Source organism: Rhinopithecus bieti, unplaced genomic scaffold (assembly GCF_001698545.2).
Source record: "Rhinopithecus bieti isolate Rb0 unplaced genomic scaffold, ASM169854v2 scaffold_59, whole genome shotgun sequence".
Lineage (NCBI taxonomy): Eukaryota > Metazoa > Chordata > Mammalia > Primates > Cercopithecidae > Rhinopithecus > Rhinopithecus bieti.
Genome location: NW_016803115.1, coordinates 1116187 through 1134904, shown reverse-complemented (window position 1 = coordinate 1134904; position 18718 = coordinate 1116187). Strand labels below are relative to the sequence as shown.

The 18718-nt window shown below is 37.6% G+C and overlaps 1 protein-coding gene across 1 annotated transcript in view; it reads right to left on the bottom strand.

Moving 5' to 3' along the window:
* Positions 1-604: 604 nt before the first annotated feature.
* Positions 605-18718, bottom strand: part of RELN (reelin) — a 529597-nt gene continuing 511483 nt past the window's right edge. The window contains exons 60-65 of the mRNA XM_017851861.1: positions 18458-18615; positions 14876-15095; positions 12463-12660; positions 11725-11823; positions 7247-7252; positions 605-1720 (exon numbers count right to left, since the gene is read on the bottom strand). Coding sequence (XP_017707350.1) covers positions 1624-1720; positions 7247-7252; positions 11725-11823; positions 12463-12660; positions 14876-15095; positions 18458-18615 — 778 coding nt within the window. The 3' untranslated portion in view covers positions 605-1623. The remainder of the gene's footprint in view (positions 1721-7246; positions 7253-11724; positions 11824-12462; positions 12661-14875; positions 15096-18457; positions 18616-18718) is intronic.

Here is an 18718-nt window from a genome sequence, read left to right as displayed (position 1 = left end):
TATGATCAGACAAGCGTTAGCAGTAACAAAATTCTCAGGAGTGAAGTCACTATTGGAATTATCTATTGACTTTTCTTTTCTTTTCCTTTTTTTTTTTTTTTGAGACGGAGTCTCACTCTGTCACCCAGGCTGGAGTGCAGTGGCCGGATCTCAGCTCACTGCAAGCTCCGCCTCCCGGGTTTACGCCATTCTCCTGCCTCAGCCTCCCGAGTAGCTGGGACTACAGGCACCCACCACCTCGCCCGGCTAGTTTTTTTGTATTTTTTTAGTAGAGACGGGGTTTCACCATATTAGCCAGGATGGTCTCGATCTCCTGACCTCGTGATCCGCCCGTCTCGGCCTCCCAAAGTGCTGGGATTACAGGCTTGAGCCACCGCGCCCGGCCTATCTATTGACTTTTCTTAGTGTAATTACAGAGTAATTAGCAGAAAAAGGTGAATAAGAGAAAAATGGCTAAATTGAAAGTGTGGCTTCATAATTGCTATTATCAATGATGAAACAAAAAACTGGTGCAAATATTTGACATCATAATTTCCAAACTGACCAGGCTTACAAATCTTACATAAAATTTAATTAAAAATGAATGAAGACCAATGAACTTCAGTGGCTTTTGGACATAATTTTTATTTAAGCATGGGCTTTTAGCTTGGTTCTCCCTAGAGTGCAACCTTTCAGTTACACAAATAGCGTTCAGACCTACAGGGCCATTATAATGTTGCTGGTGTTGGTACAACTTCATCAGAAGGCATGAATATGACCCGCAGAGAAAACAATCCATGAAGAAAACACAATGAAAAAACAACCACTGTTTTACAAATCACTCTGTTATCACAGACACAAAATGGCAGTTACTGTTAGTAAATCAGCCACAGAACACTTAAAAAAATCTTTAGGCAAGGAAATGGGAACTTATTTGTGGGAGATAGGGTCTTCGTCCACAATTTAAAGTAGAAAATATTTCAGGGTCAAGCATTTTTCTTATCCACAAAACAACGCTAAACCAACATACATTTTAAGGAGTATATTAAAGGAGATACAATATCTTTACCACTATCTTCTTGAATAGGCATTTTAATTAATTTTCTGCAGAATATAAGTAGCCCCAAATTCAGCAGCAAAATATTACAACATAACAAGTAAATACAGTTTCAATGTGTTATATTGTAGAATAGAATACATAAAGGACAAACAATGATAATTTAATCATATAAAACATGAGACATAGCTGAAATACAGTCCACTTAAATAGCTTTGTGACCAAGAATGTTAAATATTGTGCTAAATGCCATTTTAAACATAAAATCTCTTAATTTTTTTGTGCTTAAACTTCATTTTTCTGTTAAAGTGTTTCTTATTGTCAATACTGCCACTGTAACCGATATTATGACAGATCACAACTTTCACAGACACATCAACATGAAGACATTTACTTATGAGCAAATAAGTCACTTGTCATTAGTTCACAGTGTGGGAAAGTGGTGTACACTCGGTCTTGAGAAGGGCTTTCAGGTAATCACCAAGTCCTTCACGGATATTTCCTGATATCAGATGCAGTGTGAGATGTAAAAGAATGGAGAGCAACACATCACATGTTGGAAGAAAAAAAATAAACTTTTTGATTCTTCATGGGTATCGCCTAAGTGACCTTCGTCTTCTGTTGTAGAAGTGCCTGAGCCCATGTTGTCGTGAAAAATTCATCATGTAATTTTGTTTGCGAGTGCTGTTAAAATCAAACAGGATAGAGGCAGGGAGGGAAAGGAGAAAGAGCATGTAAGTCCCATCATTGAACGTGCAATCTATTCTAGGTCCTAAGTTACTCTGATATTTATTTGAAAATGTTCAGGGTTAATAGGTCAAGCTCACATGACCATCCAGGGTCAGAGGAACCGAAGGCTGGGACCTATGCTCACTGCCTCTGGCCGTGAAGAAATCCCTGTCTTTTCATGAGTGAGCTCTGAACCAGAAAATATGCCAAATTCTCTTGATTCATAGCAAACTGAAACTGTTTTGAATTTTATTTTATTCTTGAATGCTTCCTGAAAATCCTTACTTGGGTACATTTCATTTGAGAAGTGTACACTATACCCATTGCCTTATTTAAATATATCTTTAACAAGGAGGAAAAATAATTTGGTTCCTTTAGCAAACATTCTCATTTAAAGCTTAAAAAACAACAAAAGAAACACTAGTTCATGTAGTCTCATGGAACAAAATCAGGAGGTCAGTTTTTCTCAGAATGTTGGATTCTCATCTTCCTCAAACCATAAGCATCTGGGTTATATTTTATAAACATGGCCTCAGGAAAGAGACACTCCACTGAGAAGAGTTCATAAAATACTAAGAAAGTGTAACCAAATGTATAATTGTAAATATGTATGTATATATCCCCCCACATATGTACATACACACATTTATACATACATGCTGTATGTGAAGCTGATAAAAATGCTGAAGATGGATTTCAGGATCCTGTAGGAAACTGTACAATACTAGTAGTGATAGCTATTAATGTTTTGGCATGGTCCTTTAAAAAGGATCGTGAGCTATAACATCACTGAAAGGATCATATTCTCACACTCTGACCTGAGTGACAGTATGTACATATGTGGCATCAATATGTGGTTTATGAGAGTGAGCCTATCAGTATTTTCCAAATTCACTGAGTTTCCTCATGGTCCCAAAGCCTTTTCTCCCTAATTCCATGAAAACACAAAATACACATAATGTCATGTGATGTGATTCCAACATAAAGATCGATATGACATGAAATTGAGTTAGGGTAAGAGACAGGGAAAGGGTAATTTGGTCCTGAGCAGTATAATCTGCATTATCAATCATCAATATGCTGGTAAGGTGTAAAATGATGTTTTACCTAGTATAATAGATATTATAGTTAGGTATATTATAGTAGCACTTGTAAAATATAAACTTTAAAACAAGATAATTTTATAGGTTGATAAAATTTATATTTTTATAATTTTATAGAAAAGAAAATTTATAATAAAACATCTCAAAAGAAAAGACATAAATTGAATTTCATCAAATATGTATAATCAAAAAGCAATAGCACTGGTGCTAAAATACTGATAGATGTCAAATTGATACATATTTTATAAAATAAAAAAGGTACTAATAACATCCCCTCCTAGATTTCAATAATATAAAAATGCTAGAAACAATAAAATGGAAACAATATATCCTGAAGACATTGTAGAGAAAAATATTTTAAAAAATCAAGTTTTGTCTTTAGGCAGATTTACTATCCTCCCCCTCCTATCCCCTCCATGTGACAATATTACATGTGTCAACTAAGTTGATTAGTTTCAGTGTCATAGTTCAGTGACACAAATTTATCCATTTATTAGCTGCTATAAGTACTAACTGCTGCCAGTGTAAAATTGAGTTACAAAAAAAAAAAAAAAAAAAAAAAAAAAAAAAAACCCAAGGAATTAATGTACTGAACTAATCAAGTGTCAAGAAAAATTATCCTGTTGCTCCTTTATTCACAAAATCTTGGGACTGGCACTTGCTGTCTTACTACCAGCATCCTCGGTCACCTTATAGTTCTTTTCCTGAGCTATTATAGTGGCCCCCTGAACTAGCCTCCTTAATTTTTTTCCTTTTATGAAAAAAAAAAAAAAAAAAAAAACACTGAAAGGAAACCCCTGAAATACTAAGAAAGTATAACTGAATGCATAATTGTATACATGTGCATATATACCTTCCTACACATACATGAAATTGATTTTGCACACCAGATTCAGTAAACTTTTCCTCAAACACTGGCTTCACTTTGCCCAAAACCATGCAGAATCCTCTTATCTATGGAGCAACAGCTAAGCCAACTTAAACAGACATTTCAAGTCCTCTTCATGCTTAATCTTATTCTGCCCTTTCTTTTTCTACATTCCTATACAAACCGCTCTACTCAAATGCCTTGAGTCCTTTCTACCTGCTTCATTGGCCAGCTGTCAACATCACTTCCTAGATTCTACGTGTGTCAACATCACTTCCTAGATTCTACGTGTTCAAGTATTACATTTTCTTTATTGTTTACTCCCTCCATAAGTGAACTTTTTTTTTCTACTTTGAACTCTCAGAGTGCTCATATCCTGCTTTGAAGGAGTTTGTGTTCATATCTTGGCTCCCCACAACTAAACTTTTGTTGGTATGGAGGCCAGTTCCCCAACTCCCCCAACTCCCCCCACCGCCGCACCATATCACTGAGCCTCCTGCCTGACCCATGCGTGTGTGGTCAAGGCATGTTTGTTGAACTTATGGTGACTTACTGATTGGATTCCTGTGGTAAATCATTACTCTTTAACTATAAGGAATAATTGCAAAGTTAAAGCAATGAAAATTATTCTGTTAAAACACGTTTAAAGGTATAAGGTACTCAAAGAGAATTTAAAATAATTAAAATATTTTACATCAAAAACAGATAAACTTAGAACACTCAAGATATTTTGTTATCTCAATGCAACCTAGATTGACATGAAAGTTACCTTAATATATGGGAACAAAATAACATTTAGTTTTAACAAAACTTGATGTGCTTACTTAACAGCTTTAAAGCAACGTCTCCATATAATTATTTACTTATTATGGAGCTGATTGAAAGTCTCTATCTTTGTAGGTGAGAAAATAAATAGTAGCAGGTTGCAGATCTTTAGTGCCCTAAAAACTACTCCAAGGTGGAAGCTTACAACCAATTTAGGGGACAATTTGAGTCACTGGATGTTCTTTTTTAAATAACATTTTTTCTTAAGATTTTAAATATATATTTTTTAATTTTTTTGGTAGAGATAGGGTCTTGCTGTGTTGGCCAGGCTGGTCTCAAACTCCTGGCCTCAAGTGATTCTGTTGCCTCGGCCTCCCTAAGTGCTGGATTACCAGCATGGCCACTGTGCCTGGCCTGGGTGCTCTTTAATTTTGAGTAAGTTTATGCATCAGTATCATATCTTTTGATCCCTGAGAATGTTGATATACATATAGTAATGGACTTCCTATAGATGCCTAGTGTTTATACAGTCACATTAAAAATGGCGGCCTGGTGCGGTGACTCATGCCTGTAATCCCAGCACTTTGGGAGGTGGAGGCTGAGGCAGGTGGATCACGAGGTCAGGAGATGAAGGCAATCCAGCTAACACAGTGAAACCCCATCTCTACTAAAAATACAAAAAAATTAGCTGGGTGTTGTGGCACGCCTCTGTAGTCCCACATACTTGGGAGGCTGAGGCAGGAGAATTGCTTCAACCTGGGAGGAAGAGGTTGTAGTGAGCTGAGATTGTGCCACTGCACTCCAGCCTGGGGCAACACGGCGAGACTACGTCTCAAAAAAAAAAAAAAAAAAACCCACTATCAAAGCATCCTGGAAACTAGCTGGTAATTTGGTATGTGAAATATAAAAATCTTTTGAGTCAGTTAGGTTGGAATCTAATGAAGTGGATATTTCCAGTTTATGAGACTTTCAAAATCATGGCACTATGGCGAGCTATACTAAAATGCTGTCTGCCTCTAAGACCACTTAATAAATTGACATGGTTCCTACACAGTTATTGTATCTTCTAAAATGTCTAACAGCATGGGCATTAGGGGAATTTTTAACAAGTTTATCTTATATTTACTCATTTTTTGGTGTGCAGTATATCTGTGAGCCTATTTTTTGTTTTTGATACATTTAGATGTACAGCTATAGATAACCTTATAACTGAAATAATAAGTGCAATGAACTTTTAAAGATTTATTTATTCACTGCAATTACCAGAGAAAGTGATTTTTATTTTCAGTTCAATAAAAAGAGGTAATGTTCATCCCAAAGCACATCAGCTATGCCAAAGCACATCACTTGACATATCAATTTGCTTTGGTTGTGGATAGAACTAGGTCCATTTAAAAATCCTCCCATTATAAGTAAGTCATTGAAAGAAGGGAGAATGAACAAGAAAGGCTTCTTGGAAATGATAATGTAAATTTCCATTATTGCCAAGGGAGTTTAGGGACTTAGATGGCATATAGAATTATAAAATGTTTCCTTGTTTCTGCATAGGAAATATGGCCATTGCAAGATCTTTGAGTAAGTAGTGACTCTGTGCTCTTTTGAACTGTTACTCTTCAAAGGAGACACACAATCTTAGCTCATTTATTATTATGAAAACAATTCAATTGATTTTTTAATAGATTCTAAAGGAAATGGAGGAGATAGAGAATTGATACTAACTTGAGCTCATAGAAATATAGTCATTTCTACTTGTCAGTAATTTATCAAAACATGTGGTAGAATAATGATTTATATGAATGCAGACATAAGAATCCAGTGGACTGTTCAACATATCTTAGAAATATTGGTGAGTGTTAGATGGGAAGCTGCCATTCAAACTATCACTGAAACTTGCCTGCATAGAGGATGCCACACATTTGACTTAAAGGCCATGCATTTTCAGGAAGGCTACACACAAATAAGTGCAGGCACAAGTATCTCACACATACTGAAGATTTCATATTTCTTTTCTCCGCTAAATGGGGATGAGAATAATATCAAATAATGTGCACCTCAGGAGCTGTAAGGATGAAATGAAAACTTCTAGCACTATATATAGATGTTCAACAAATTATAACCATTTTGCCTTCTTAAGTTTTAAAGTATCTCAGAGGACAAATATAAGTATATATTAAAAGTGGCCAGTCTTACCTAAGGACAAGATCTAGAACTCGTAAGTATTATGAACACATCTACTCCGTCTGCCAATTCAGTTATTAACTTAGAGGAGAATTGGTAAGTCAAGGGACCCTCATGCATCTTCAACATAGTAGGTCTTTCAAAAGACATTACATGTAATCAGAGTCCCTAAATCTTTTGCACACATTTCTATTTTCCCCTGTCCCTCATAACAAATGTGTCAACTGTGAGCACTTCAAGGGCACCCAATACAGTGTCAAGCACAGAGGAGAATCTAAGTCAAATCTGTTGCCCAGTGACAAAATGCTGACTAGCACTCTGGTCTATGCTGTTGTGCCCAATATTGCATATATTAGGGACTTATCTCAATTTGACTGGCTCTGAATTTACATGGATATAAGTTTCAAATGTTCCAGTATGTACCAGTATCATTTATTACTGTTTTCATAGTTTTTTTTTTTTTTTAAGTTGCAAAGGTGTTTTACAAAACTTCTCAGTTAAGTTTGGTGACACTGATGAAACTATTTATTAGTAAACAGTTCCCCAGATTTAGTAAGGAGGACTTACCTTACTCTAGTGGAAAACCAATGACAGCAAATAATGAAATATAACACAAGTTAAAAAATGCCTTTCAATGCATGCAGCACTGTGATTAGTCATAAAAGTCTGATCAGGTTTAGACGCAATATAGGATTTTTCATCTCTTTTGAAAATAAAAATTAAAGAAGTTATTTCTTATTCTTCTATACCCAATATATACATATACTTTTCTATGTAATGCAACATGCAATATTTGCTTATAACCGTATGTTAAGATACATGTAGCTGTAGTACTACATTTGGCATAAATGTTGCATATAAATTATAAATATTAATAGCTTAATAACTACTAATTTTATTATCTGATTTTCAATTATTTTACATTGTAGGAAATACTAATTCCTGAATATATTAAGGAATGGGCTTTAAAAAATACAGAAGTCTTCTATGTCAGATAACACAATCAAATTTAATAAAGGACAAATATGCTTTGCAACAAATGTAATATGCTCATCTCCATAAATCATTTGTGCCAAAAATGTGACAGTATCTTGATAATGAATAGCATGAGGGGATGGTCACGATGGAACTCATTTTAAAATCTGATAAATGCTTTTAAGACTATAGTTAGCAACGTAACATTTGCAGTTCTCCGTAAATGTGGTAATAATTCACTTTTTAGTCAATTCATTCACGAAGGCTAACTTTTTACTGAGCAGTTTGCTTTCAAGGTACACATGCAAAAATTGGCCCACTTTATTATACACATGACAGGTGTGACTTAGACACGTACGCAGGAAATGTGATGTGTGAATGAAATGCGAGTTGGGTGAGGGAGATTCTTAGGATAGAAGTATGAGTCCCCAACAAAAATGGTTAAGACAACAAATTCTCTTTTATCCTAAGAAGAACCTCACCAGCATGGATCTTGTGAGGGATCTGCCCAATGTATTCATAAACATATACTGAAAAATAAATATTCTATGCTAGCTAATGAATTCAGAGATATTATTTTTCTGACACTTGATTGTCAATGATCGTGTTATGCCACATCATTCAGACTTTATGGAATGAGGACTTTTTGTAAGCTAGTGAGGCTGGAAAAATATCTGTCAATTCGGTTCATCTATTATATGGCAGATTAGCAGGGGCTAATCATCGTGAAATGCTTTTCATGTGCAGATTTTATTGGAAAATATGAGAGTGGGAAGATTACACTCTCAAACAAGCTTAAGAGACTGCTTGTTAAATGCTAAAAGGAAGGTTTTCATTTTTTTGGTGTGGGGCTTGTCATTCTGTATGTCCATATTTATGAAACTCAAATCCTTCCACATGTAGTATTTTAGAATTAAACCATTTAATTAAAAAGATACTATAAATCTTGTTCATTTAGGATACACTTAAATCCTGAAATATTGTCGAAAGTGCTAAATTTGTTCTCATTAAACTTGTGTTTTCTTGGTTAATATGGGCAGTACTGAGGTTAAACTCAATATAAGATACCATGCATGACCATAATTTTCTTTCTAGGGGTTTTAGCATGTGTCCTTGGTGCACATGCACAAAAGCGAAACTATGGTAATAAAGTTAGATTAAAGCCCACCTTCTCTTAAAAAAAGAAGTACATTTCTAAAAATTCCTAAGTGAAATGTATGCCCCAACCATTAGTTGCAAAAACATATCAGTAGCCCTGTTTGTAACATACAGTTAGGTAGGGTTTGTATCTCTTAAGATACAAGCCTCAGTCTGCTCCTCTCCCCGCCATGCTTGAGGAGTTAACATTGCTAGTTCAAATAATCAAGTGTTCTGATACAAAAGTGCAGTTAATTAAGAGAATGCTTTCAGTTAGTAGGGGTTTATGGAAGTATTCCACCTATTTCTAAATATACATCCTTTGGAGCAAAGTTATAATTAGGAATATTTGTGATCATGACATGAACTTTGGCTCTAGCTTCTTTGTGCCTCATGTGATTGAAAGACACTCTGGAAAATTGTATTTAATTTTTTGAATTATCTGGAACTTGTTTATTTTGAGCTCATCACATGAATGAATGAATTGAAGTAATTATTTTGTAGAGCTACTCATTGCATATTAATGAATGAATGCCTTAAAACTGTTTGTGGCTCTTTTGAAAAGAAGTGCTTTGAAAGGGTAGAGTGATATAGAAATGTTAAACTATAAGATCAGAGCAAAACATCAAAAACATAGTTCTGGAAATATAACATCTTATATATTTTTTGAAACAACTCATTTATTGAACTGAGATATTTCTTTTCTTCAAAAAGAAGGGAATAAAGGAATCCTTTAACAAATATTTGAAATGGCATAAAGAGACTGCTTTGTTGCTTTTGAAATGATATATACATAAAAGCATGTGATGGTATATATAAAGTTATAATTTTTAAGTTATTCCTGAAAGAAGACTTGGAATAAAATTCAAAGCATACAACACCATGCAAATGTAACAATGCTCTTGTCTCATTCAAAATGTTTTAGTGCTCTGAGAGTTTGAGATAATAATGCAGGATAAGAACAGACTTATAAGGATATGAGCCTGGTAGATGACAAATTCTTCAAAGTGTTTAAAATACGGAGCTTGATGCTGGTAGTTGCTTGTAAGCATTAATTCCAACACCAAGTGACCTGGGAGATTCCTTGGGTGCTGTGTGCTGAGGCTTCCTGCCGGTGCTCTGAGAACCTCTGAGGCAGCAGGTTGATAGGGAGCAAGGAATAGAGTTCTGTTTCCAATATGTGAAGGGGTTGCTTTTACACTGGCTGGTATATCGGCACCTCTGAACCCCTCGCCCCTGCTTTTTAATCTTAGTACAAGTGAGGAAATTACTAGTGATGATATGTCTCTGAAATCCAAAATAGATGAGTGCAATTGATTGATTGGGCAGGATGAAAATATCTACTCAAATGTGTGATACGTTAAAAATTATTGTGTTTACTCAAGGGCAGGATTAGTATCCTGCTGTCTTTTGAGGACTGTCAGGTTTTGAAGTTTCCATAGGAGTTGGTAATGCTTTGTCAGGCACAGGGAGCCCCATTAATGCAAATTGTATTGGCAAGCCACTTGAAAGATAAGAAGTGGTTATTGACTCTAATTTTATTCTCTACCAGTTGATTAGAATCACCTGAGCTGCTTTTAAAACAAGAATGATGTCCAGTTCCCACTGCAGATCAATTTAAAGCCTCATCCAAAGGGATGGGCCTGGGCATTGGGACATTTGTTGATGTTTTCAAAAGCTTCCCAAGTGATTTTGACGTTCAAACAGATTGAGAAGTGCTGTCCTGAAAGGCAAATAGCCAGGGCAAAATGGTTCTAGGGTTGAATTTTGGTCTATGTAGACATCTCTCTATGGCCTTACTGTACATAGATTCATTTCAGGGCCCAGGCTATTTTATTCTGCTGGAATAATGTAGTCTGAGGAAATCAGTATCTAAGTAAAACATCAGCCTCATATTTAGATTCAAATGAGTCTGGACTGTTACTTTAAACTTCAACTTTGTCTTATGGAGGCAGAGCCCAGCAAGTTGTCCAAAAGCAGCAGCGCGCACAGGAGGCTAGTGTGGGGACCAGGTTGCTCTTGGATTTGGGGGTTGATATGGATGCCATGCAAGCAGGTGCCTCAGTGAAAACTAAGACGAGGGCTAGCTCAAGACTGAAAAATTCAGCTCATGGCTATGACTGAACGAAAACAAATCTGGTAGTTTTCCTACCAATTAATCACTTAAATTTACTTGCAAAATGACTGAAATCAGCCAAGGGACTGATTTCATTTTGGATTTGGTAAACAGAATGAACATTTGAACCTATCTACCGAGAAGATTCGCCTCTCCTTGCCAACCACTTGGAGCCATCAGTCCGAACCCGTCGAGACATAAGCATTCCAGTTCTACAGGAACTAGATCGTTAGAGAAAAAGCAAGTCATCTCTCTGTGAGGGAACAGTCAACCCAGCCAGGTAGAGTGGTGACAGCTTTATTATATAAAGAGGGAAAAACACCTTTAACTTGTTAGGTGCTGGGATTGGTCAGGAGGAATCTGAAATCACAAATTCTTTGTTCTAGTTGCAACCCCCACATCATTAAATGGAGAATGTCTGTAATTGGGCACATTAGTTAGTAACACTTCAGACACTGCCCACTACAGATCCTTCCTCTTCAAGGATGTCATTTCATTTTATAAGGCAACCCAAATCTGCCTTAAGACATGGTTTCCCATTTACCTGGAGACTTTGTTTTATCCAATTTAACCAATATTGTCAATCCTTAAATCAATGTTGTGCTTATGGAGGTTTTCTAAGGTACTTTCATTCGGGGCTTTGCTATTTCACCGATGACTTGAGCTATAGCTTGCATTTGCAAAAGAGTATAAGCCAAAGTGCTCCTGTGGGGGCTTCTCATAAAAAACGGTTCTTACTGAATTAAGGAGCATGCCACATCAAAGGAATTTCACACCTTCCTGAAATGGACATGTATGCCATGTATCAGATACTCACAGGACGACCTCCACATGGTCCAAAGCCCACTGATCATGACCTGTTCCGTTGTGGCGTGGTTGCCACCAGCGCAGTAAGACTCCTTTCATCCGTGCCTCCCTGGGTCACAGACAGAGGGACAAAGAGATTATACATTAGGAAGCAGAACTTTTTGGTATTTGACTTCTAGATGTCAAATATTATAATAGGCTAATCTAAATCAACAAAATGTTGTGCATGGAATTCAGATTTGCTTAAGTCATAGTATTCTGAGCAGCGTCAAATTTTATTGGCTACTCAAGGACTTGTAAAACTTTTCCATCTCTCTCCCTCCTTTCACTTGTTCCATTAATATCCGAAGATATTTAGTCAAAGCATGGAGTGCTTTCTGTGTGACAGACACTGTGCTAGAAGCTGGGCTTACAATGCAAAGCAAAACTGACATGACTACTTAACCTCAGTAAAATTTCAAACTAGCATGCCAGCAGAAAATAAATGTTTTCTAAGACTAGAAAACTGGTTAAAGCAAGGGAAATAGGCAAAACTGCCCTTGCATTTAGTTATTATTGTCTATTCCCTCTTGTCCCTATTCCTTATTTTAATTTGTGCCTTTCTTGTCCTAATCAAAAATAGTAACACCACTTTGGAGATCTGGGTTAGTCTTGGTTCTGCCACCACCTAGTTTTGTGGCATTGTGATTCCCAGGGATTCACAAAGGGATTGTGCATGAGACCATGCCTTTCCATTTGAGCCACTTACAGGGGGACATTGTAAGACACTCTCTGAGCTTGTGTGAAGTCCTTTGGCTGGTGCTGGGCGATGACGTGCCAGGTGATCCCGTTGTTGACACTGTACTGCAGCAGCACCGCCTTGTCCACAGTGTGGGGGCCACTCAGGTCACTGTTGCAGCTGTCCGTCTGCGACGTGCTCCCAATTTGCAAGACAAACATGATTTTGCTGAAAACACAGGGAAACCATCTTCATTTTATTTATTTATTTTTTGAGATGGAATCTTACTTTGTCTGCACTCAGGCTGGAGTGCAGTGGTGTGATCTTGACTCACTGCAACCTCTGCCTCCTGGGTTCAAGTGAATCTCTTGCCTCAGCCTCCCTAGTAGCTGAGATAACAGGTGCGCACCACCACGCCTGGCTAATTTTTGTATTTTTAGTAGAGATGGGGTTTCAACATATTGTCCAGGCTGGTCTCGAACTCCTGACCTCAGGCAATCCACCCACCTTGGCCTCCCAAAGTGCCGGGATTACAGGTGTAAGCCACTGTGCCCGGCTGGGAAATCATCTTTAAATTCAGGAAGTATTAAAGGAGTTATACTTCCTTAGTCTTTTCTTATTTCTAAAGTCCATAATTTCCAAGTTCATAATATAGTAGAACCAGAAGCAGCCAGTCTTGAGAGCTTGTTTGGAGGTTCTAGCAAGGGAGCACAGTTACTTGTATACCCTTGACCAAAGACTGGTCCTCCTCTATTGGGGATGGTCATCCTCTTCACCCAGCATGCAGCTTTGGGAGGGATGCACATGGAGTGGTGAGGGAGGAAGGGGACACCTGCCTAGCTAGCCAGATCAGCTGAATCAACCCTGGTGATCAACGGAGTGACAGATGTCGCAGCCAGATCACCCTCACATCTGTGAAGCAGCCAGTCTTATGACTACATCACTGTTAGTAACAAAATTTATTCATATTGTCTTCTATATTATACATGTGAAGACCTCAGAAGCCTGACTTTCTATACAAAGAAAGTATTTTTGACTTTCAAAGATGTGCCCTCTTTTCATGATGTTGGAAATCTTGTTAGAGTATTTCATTGAAAACATCTTCTATTCTCTGAAAGGTAATGTGGTCCAAACAGACAGCTGAGGACATGGAATACAACCACAATATTTATGCTGCATTCTTTTTACACATAACTCTAAGCTGAACACATCTGGATGGGGGTAAATTATTATGACTATTTTGGGAAAGGCTGTCTGGAGATCAGAGCTGAGGGAAAACTGAGTTAGGATGTGCAGGTTCTGAACCATGTCTGCTATTCTGTTCAACATGACATTTTGCTTTTCATTGTCATCCTTGCCCTAGATAGAGCTTTTAGGCATGGGAAATAAATCCTCATAAGATTCCTCATGATTAACAGAGTACCTAATTTAAAGTAGGTGGTGGAATAAAGAGCTAGATTTAGAAACGTATAAATGCATAAACTAATTTAAAACATAGTGTGCCATTGCTTACTATGCACCTAGTTGCAGCTATATATGGTAGTATCACAGAAAACACCAGGTTATCTCTAGATTAAGTATATCTTTTTGGTAGGAAAAAAAAAAAAAAAAAAGGAAGATGGTAGATGCAACTTTTATCATATCATTACCATACAGGAATTAATTTTATTTTCATTGTTTATCATATAAAGGGCCCCCAAACCTGCCTTTCTGCCTGTGAAAATACAACACTAATATTATATTTTCCAAAGTGAAAGGTTTTAAGTAAACTATCTTCCCATTAATCAAACACATATTCTCAAAGCTACTGAACACTTTTCAGCATTCAAGAAATACTCTACAATAATATCTAGCAACCTTTTTTAAGCCTTGGACTCTTTTCTTGAATTATATAGACAAAAAGCTGTGTTTACTGTGGATAAGGAAGCCAAAGCTGGGAAGGGCAGATAGGGAAGGAAATTCAGTCCTCCTTATGTCTTTGTCAGTCACTTCCCTAGTCCATTTGCAAGGTCTCTGCCCACTCTACTCTGCATTAACCCTCAGCAACTATAGCACATAAATCTTTAAAGATCTTATCCATCCATCCATTCCTCCTCCATTTCTATTTATTGTACTTACGTGTGCTAAATATAGGCATATGTTTGCATTGCTACAAATTTACTTCACATACACATTTATATGTTTGCCTGTGCTCAACATTAAATTATCTATGTAGTTTATCCCTAACCATTTTTAAAAAATATTTGGCCATTTCTCCGGGCTTATGCCTACATTACCACCGCTCAGCCACTGTGGATGAAGAAATACAAAGCAATTCTCTAATAAACTTAAGAGAAGCATAATTCTGAGTTGTGAAACATATATGCTTCCTTGTCCCAAATTCAAATGATAGGTTTTCACTGACTAATTCTATGTCTGGACTACAATATGGATGTTTGGGTACCTTGCTCGAGTGAGATCCAGAGGCTTGGTAGCTGCTTGCCTGATCTGACAGCCATTAAAGTACAGTGAGTCTCCATGGGCGTAGGGGGCCAGCTGCCCACAGCCACTTCCTATGACTCCACCTTGAATGGTCTCCCAGTTTGCCTCGGTGACTCTTGCGGACTCAAAATTATCTTTAATATAACTGGGAAGGTCGTGACTGAAAACAGAGCAATCATCACCTAGAGGACAAGGAATAGTCACAGAAATTAACTGGATCAACCAGAGTTATTCAAGATTAAGAACAAGTATTCAAGTTCAGGTTTAAGTCGTTGTTATTGTAAGAATGGCAAAATACAAGGAACTTAAACAACTTTACAAAAACAAAAAACAAACAAACAAAAAAACACAGCCAAACAGTCCCATCAAAAAGTGGGTGAAGAATATGAAGAGATACTTCTCAAAAGAAGACATTTATGCGGCCAACAAACATATGAAAAAAAGCTAATCATCACTGGTCATTAGAGAAATGCAAATCAAAACTACAATGAGATACCATCTCATGCCAGTTAGAATGGTGATCATTAAAAAGTCAGGAAACAACAGATGCTGGAGAGGATGTGGAGAAATAGGAACAATTTTACACTGTTGGTGGGAGTGTAAATTAGTTCAACCATTGTAGAAGACAGTGTGGTGATTCCTCAAGGATGTAGAACTAGAAATACCATTTGACCCAGCAATCCCATTACCGAGTATACACCCAAAGGATTATAAGTCATTCTACTCTAAGGATACATGCACATGTATGTTTATTGCAGCACTATTCACAACAGCAAAGACTTGGAACCAACCCAAATGCCCATCAATGTTAGACTGGGTAAAGAAAATGTGGCACATATATACCATGGAATACTATACAGCCATAAAAAAGGATGAGATCATGTCCTTTGCAGGGACATGGATGAAGCTGGAAATCATCATTCTCAGCAAACTAACACAAGAACAGAAAACCAAACACCGCATGTTCTCATTCATAGGTGGGAGTTGAACAATGAGAACACATGGACACAGGGAGGGGAACATCACACACCAGGGCCTGTTGGGGGATGGGAGGCAAGGGGAAGGATAGCATTGGGAGAAATACCTCATGTAAATGATGGGTTGGTGGGTGCAGCAAACCATCCTGGCACATGTATACCTATGTAACAAACCTGCAAGTTCTGCACATGTATCCCAGAACTTAGGGGAAAAAAAGGAAACATAACAAAATCCAGCAAAACTAAAATAAATAAATAGGCAAAATACTAAGTAGATACAGACTCCCAGAAGTAAATGTTTTGTTTTGGCAATTATTGGCTTATATTGTTGGAAAAAAAATCCAATTTTCTTTGAGTCAGTGTTAACTGAAATATGTAGTGCTCATGTCCGTATTTGCTGTGTAAAACTGTTGTTTAAATACCACAGCATCTGGCTGGGCCTTGAATGTTTACCAGTGGTGGGTCTCAGTAGGGAACTCTCACCCTGGTATAAGAGGCCTATCTAATTTCTTTTTTCCTAGCATGATTTGTAGCAGAAAATACAGGTTAATATATACTTGATGATTCTTAAGAGTAGAGTCTATATTTTAACTCGTTGGATTCCAGCATCTAAAACAATATTTAGCACATATAAGATAGTAATGGGCGGGGCTCAGTGGTTCATGCCTGTAATTCCAGCACTTTGGGAGACTGAAGTGGGAAGATCACCTGAGGTCAGGGGTTCGAGTTCAGCCTGGCCAACATGATGAACCACCCCATCTCTACTAAAAATACAAAAAAAAAAAAAAAAAAAATGAGTTGGGCATGGTGGCATGTGCCTGTAATCCCAGCTACTCAGGAGGCTGAGGCAAGAGAATCACTTGAACCCAGGAGGTGGAAGTTGCAGTGAGCTGAGATCATGCCACTGCACTCCAGCCTGGGCAACAAGAGTGAAAACTCCATCTCAAAAAAAAAAAAAACAAAACAAACAAACAAACAAAAAAAACAAAAAAGATACTCAGTAATGAAGCTGGGATAAATAAAATAAATAATAATAAAACTGGCAGTGTTTCTCAGAGACCACTGAACTGAATTACTGACATTTAAGTAATATTATATTAGCAAATGTGTATGTGCTTGCATTTCCCATTGATTTAAACAGTACATTTTTTCTACATGTCCTTAATAGTTTAAAATTAAGGTTCAGGGGAGAGGGCAAATTCCAGACATCTAGGACTTCTTGTGAGACATTTGATTCACTCATTTGCCTAGAGTTAAAGTTCTCCAGCTAATAATATAGTGACAGACCCAGCTGGTCTCAGTGACAATGACACCAGCAGAGAAAGGAGATGGCTAAGTAATTTCTAACATCAGAGATGTGCAGCAGTCTACATTAATCATATCCATTTGATTTTGATGCAAGGAAACATCAACCAAGAAATCTAAATAGATCCGACTCCAGAATTCAAATACATGGATTCTTACATTGCATATCTGGGGGAAACTGTGTAACTCCGCTCCTCCTTGGATAAATCTCTCAGCCATGAGAGACAGCAAGGCTGATTGGAAAGAACACCTTGAGTGGTGGTCTTTCTGATATTTGCTAGCTGTGTGACCTTAGGCAGGTCACTTAGCCTCCCTGAGTCTCAGTTTCTTTGCCTGTAGCATGGGAATAATTATATTAACCACAGATAACTGATGGGGATATCATAGATTATAAGCGACTGAAGAATAAGTTGGTGTATACTATGTAAATAGTAAAGCATAAGACAGTGTAAGGATTCATTCAAAGAAGATTTATTAGCACTGCTATCGGCCAAGTATTAAGCTATGAGGATACAGAATGTTAACTATGGAAAGTGAACTTTGTAATGATAGAGGCTGAAACCTGTTGGAAACATTGGCTCAAAGGAAAACAGGCCTGCAGACCTTCTAACAGACCAACAGAGCAATTTCCTGTCATGTGAGGGGTTGAATAGATACTCTCTGCCCTGGATATATACTCAGCCTCTAGAAACTCAAGGAGTGAAATGTATTTCTTTGAGTCATAAAGGGGTGTGTGTGTGTGTGTGTCAGTATCACAGTGACCTGGAAACCATAACATCTTGAGTTGTCAGCTACATCTTAGAACAGTGGCAGCTGCTGCTGGAAGAGGCTGAGGAAGGAGGGATAGTGGTCAAGTATGTAGGCACAGGCAGCTAGGCCAGGAAGGAGGGAGGCCCAGAGGTGGAAATTAAGTATTGGGGATGTGGGTGGGGGCAGGGAGTTATATGAAAGAGAATGTGAGGTACTATACCATATCCTGATTTACCATATCTGGATTTATATGCTTATAAATTTGTATTTATAGAATGTCTGGGGTAGATTTCAATTCTATATTTAAAAAAATACCTTCAGGAATATTGCATAAGGCTATGCTTAATAATTTGTCCCAAAGTTAAATAAGGAGTGACCAAGGAGTGTGTCATGAATCTCAGATCCCTCAGGCTGGAATTTCTATCCATTTCCTAGTGGACTTTGGTATACGTGTTAAGATGAGGAGAACCTCATGGTCTCCTGTATCAAAGTTGACAGCCTGGGATTCAGACCTTGGAAGCTCTCATCACAGATGCAGATGGCGCCAGTCGTGCAGTATCCGTGCCCACTGCAGAGCTTGGGGCAAGCCTCTCCAATATACACGTGGTCAATTGCCCAGCTTTGCTTCTCAGTTTCTTCTCCCTTCTGGATCCAGCGGAACTGTGTCGCACTGAAAGAACCATAGAGAGCAGAAGGGGTTCAGTAGGTTGTTACTTCCATGGCTGCGTCCTGCCTCTAGCCTCTGGGAGAGGGGACTATTTATGAGAAAAGGG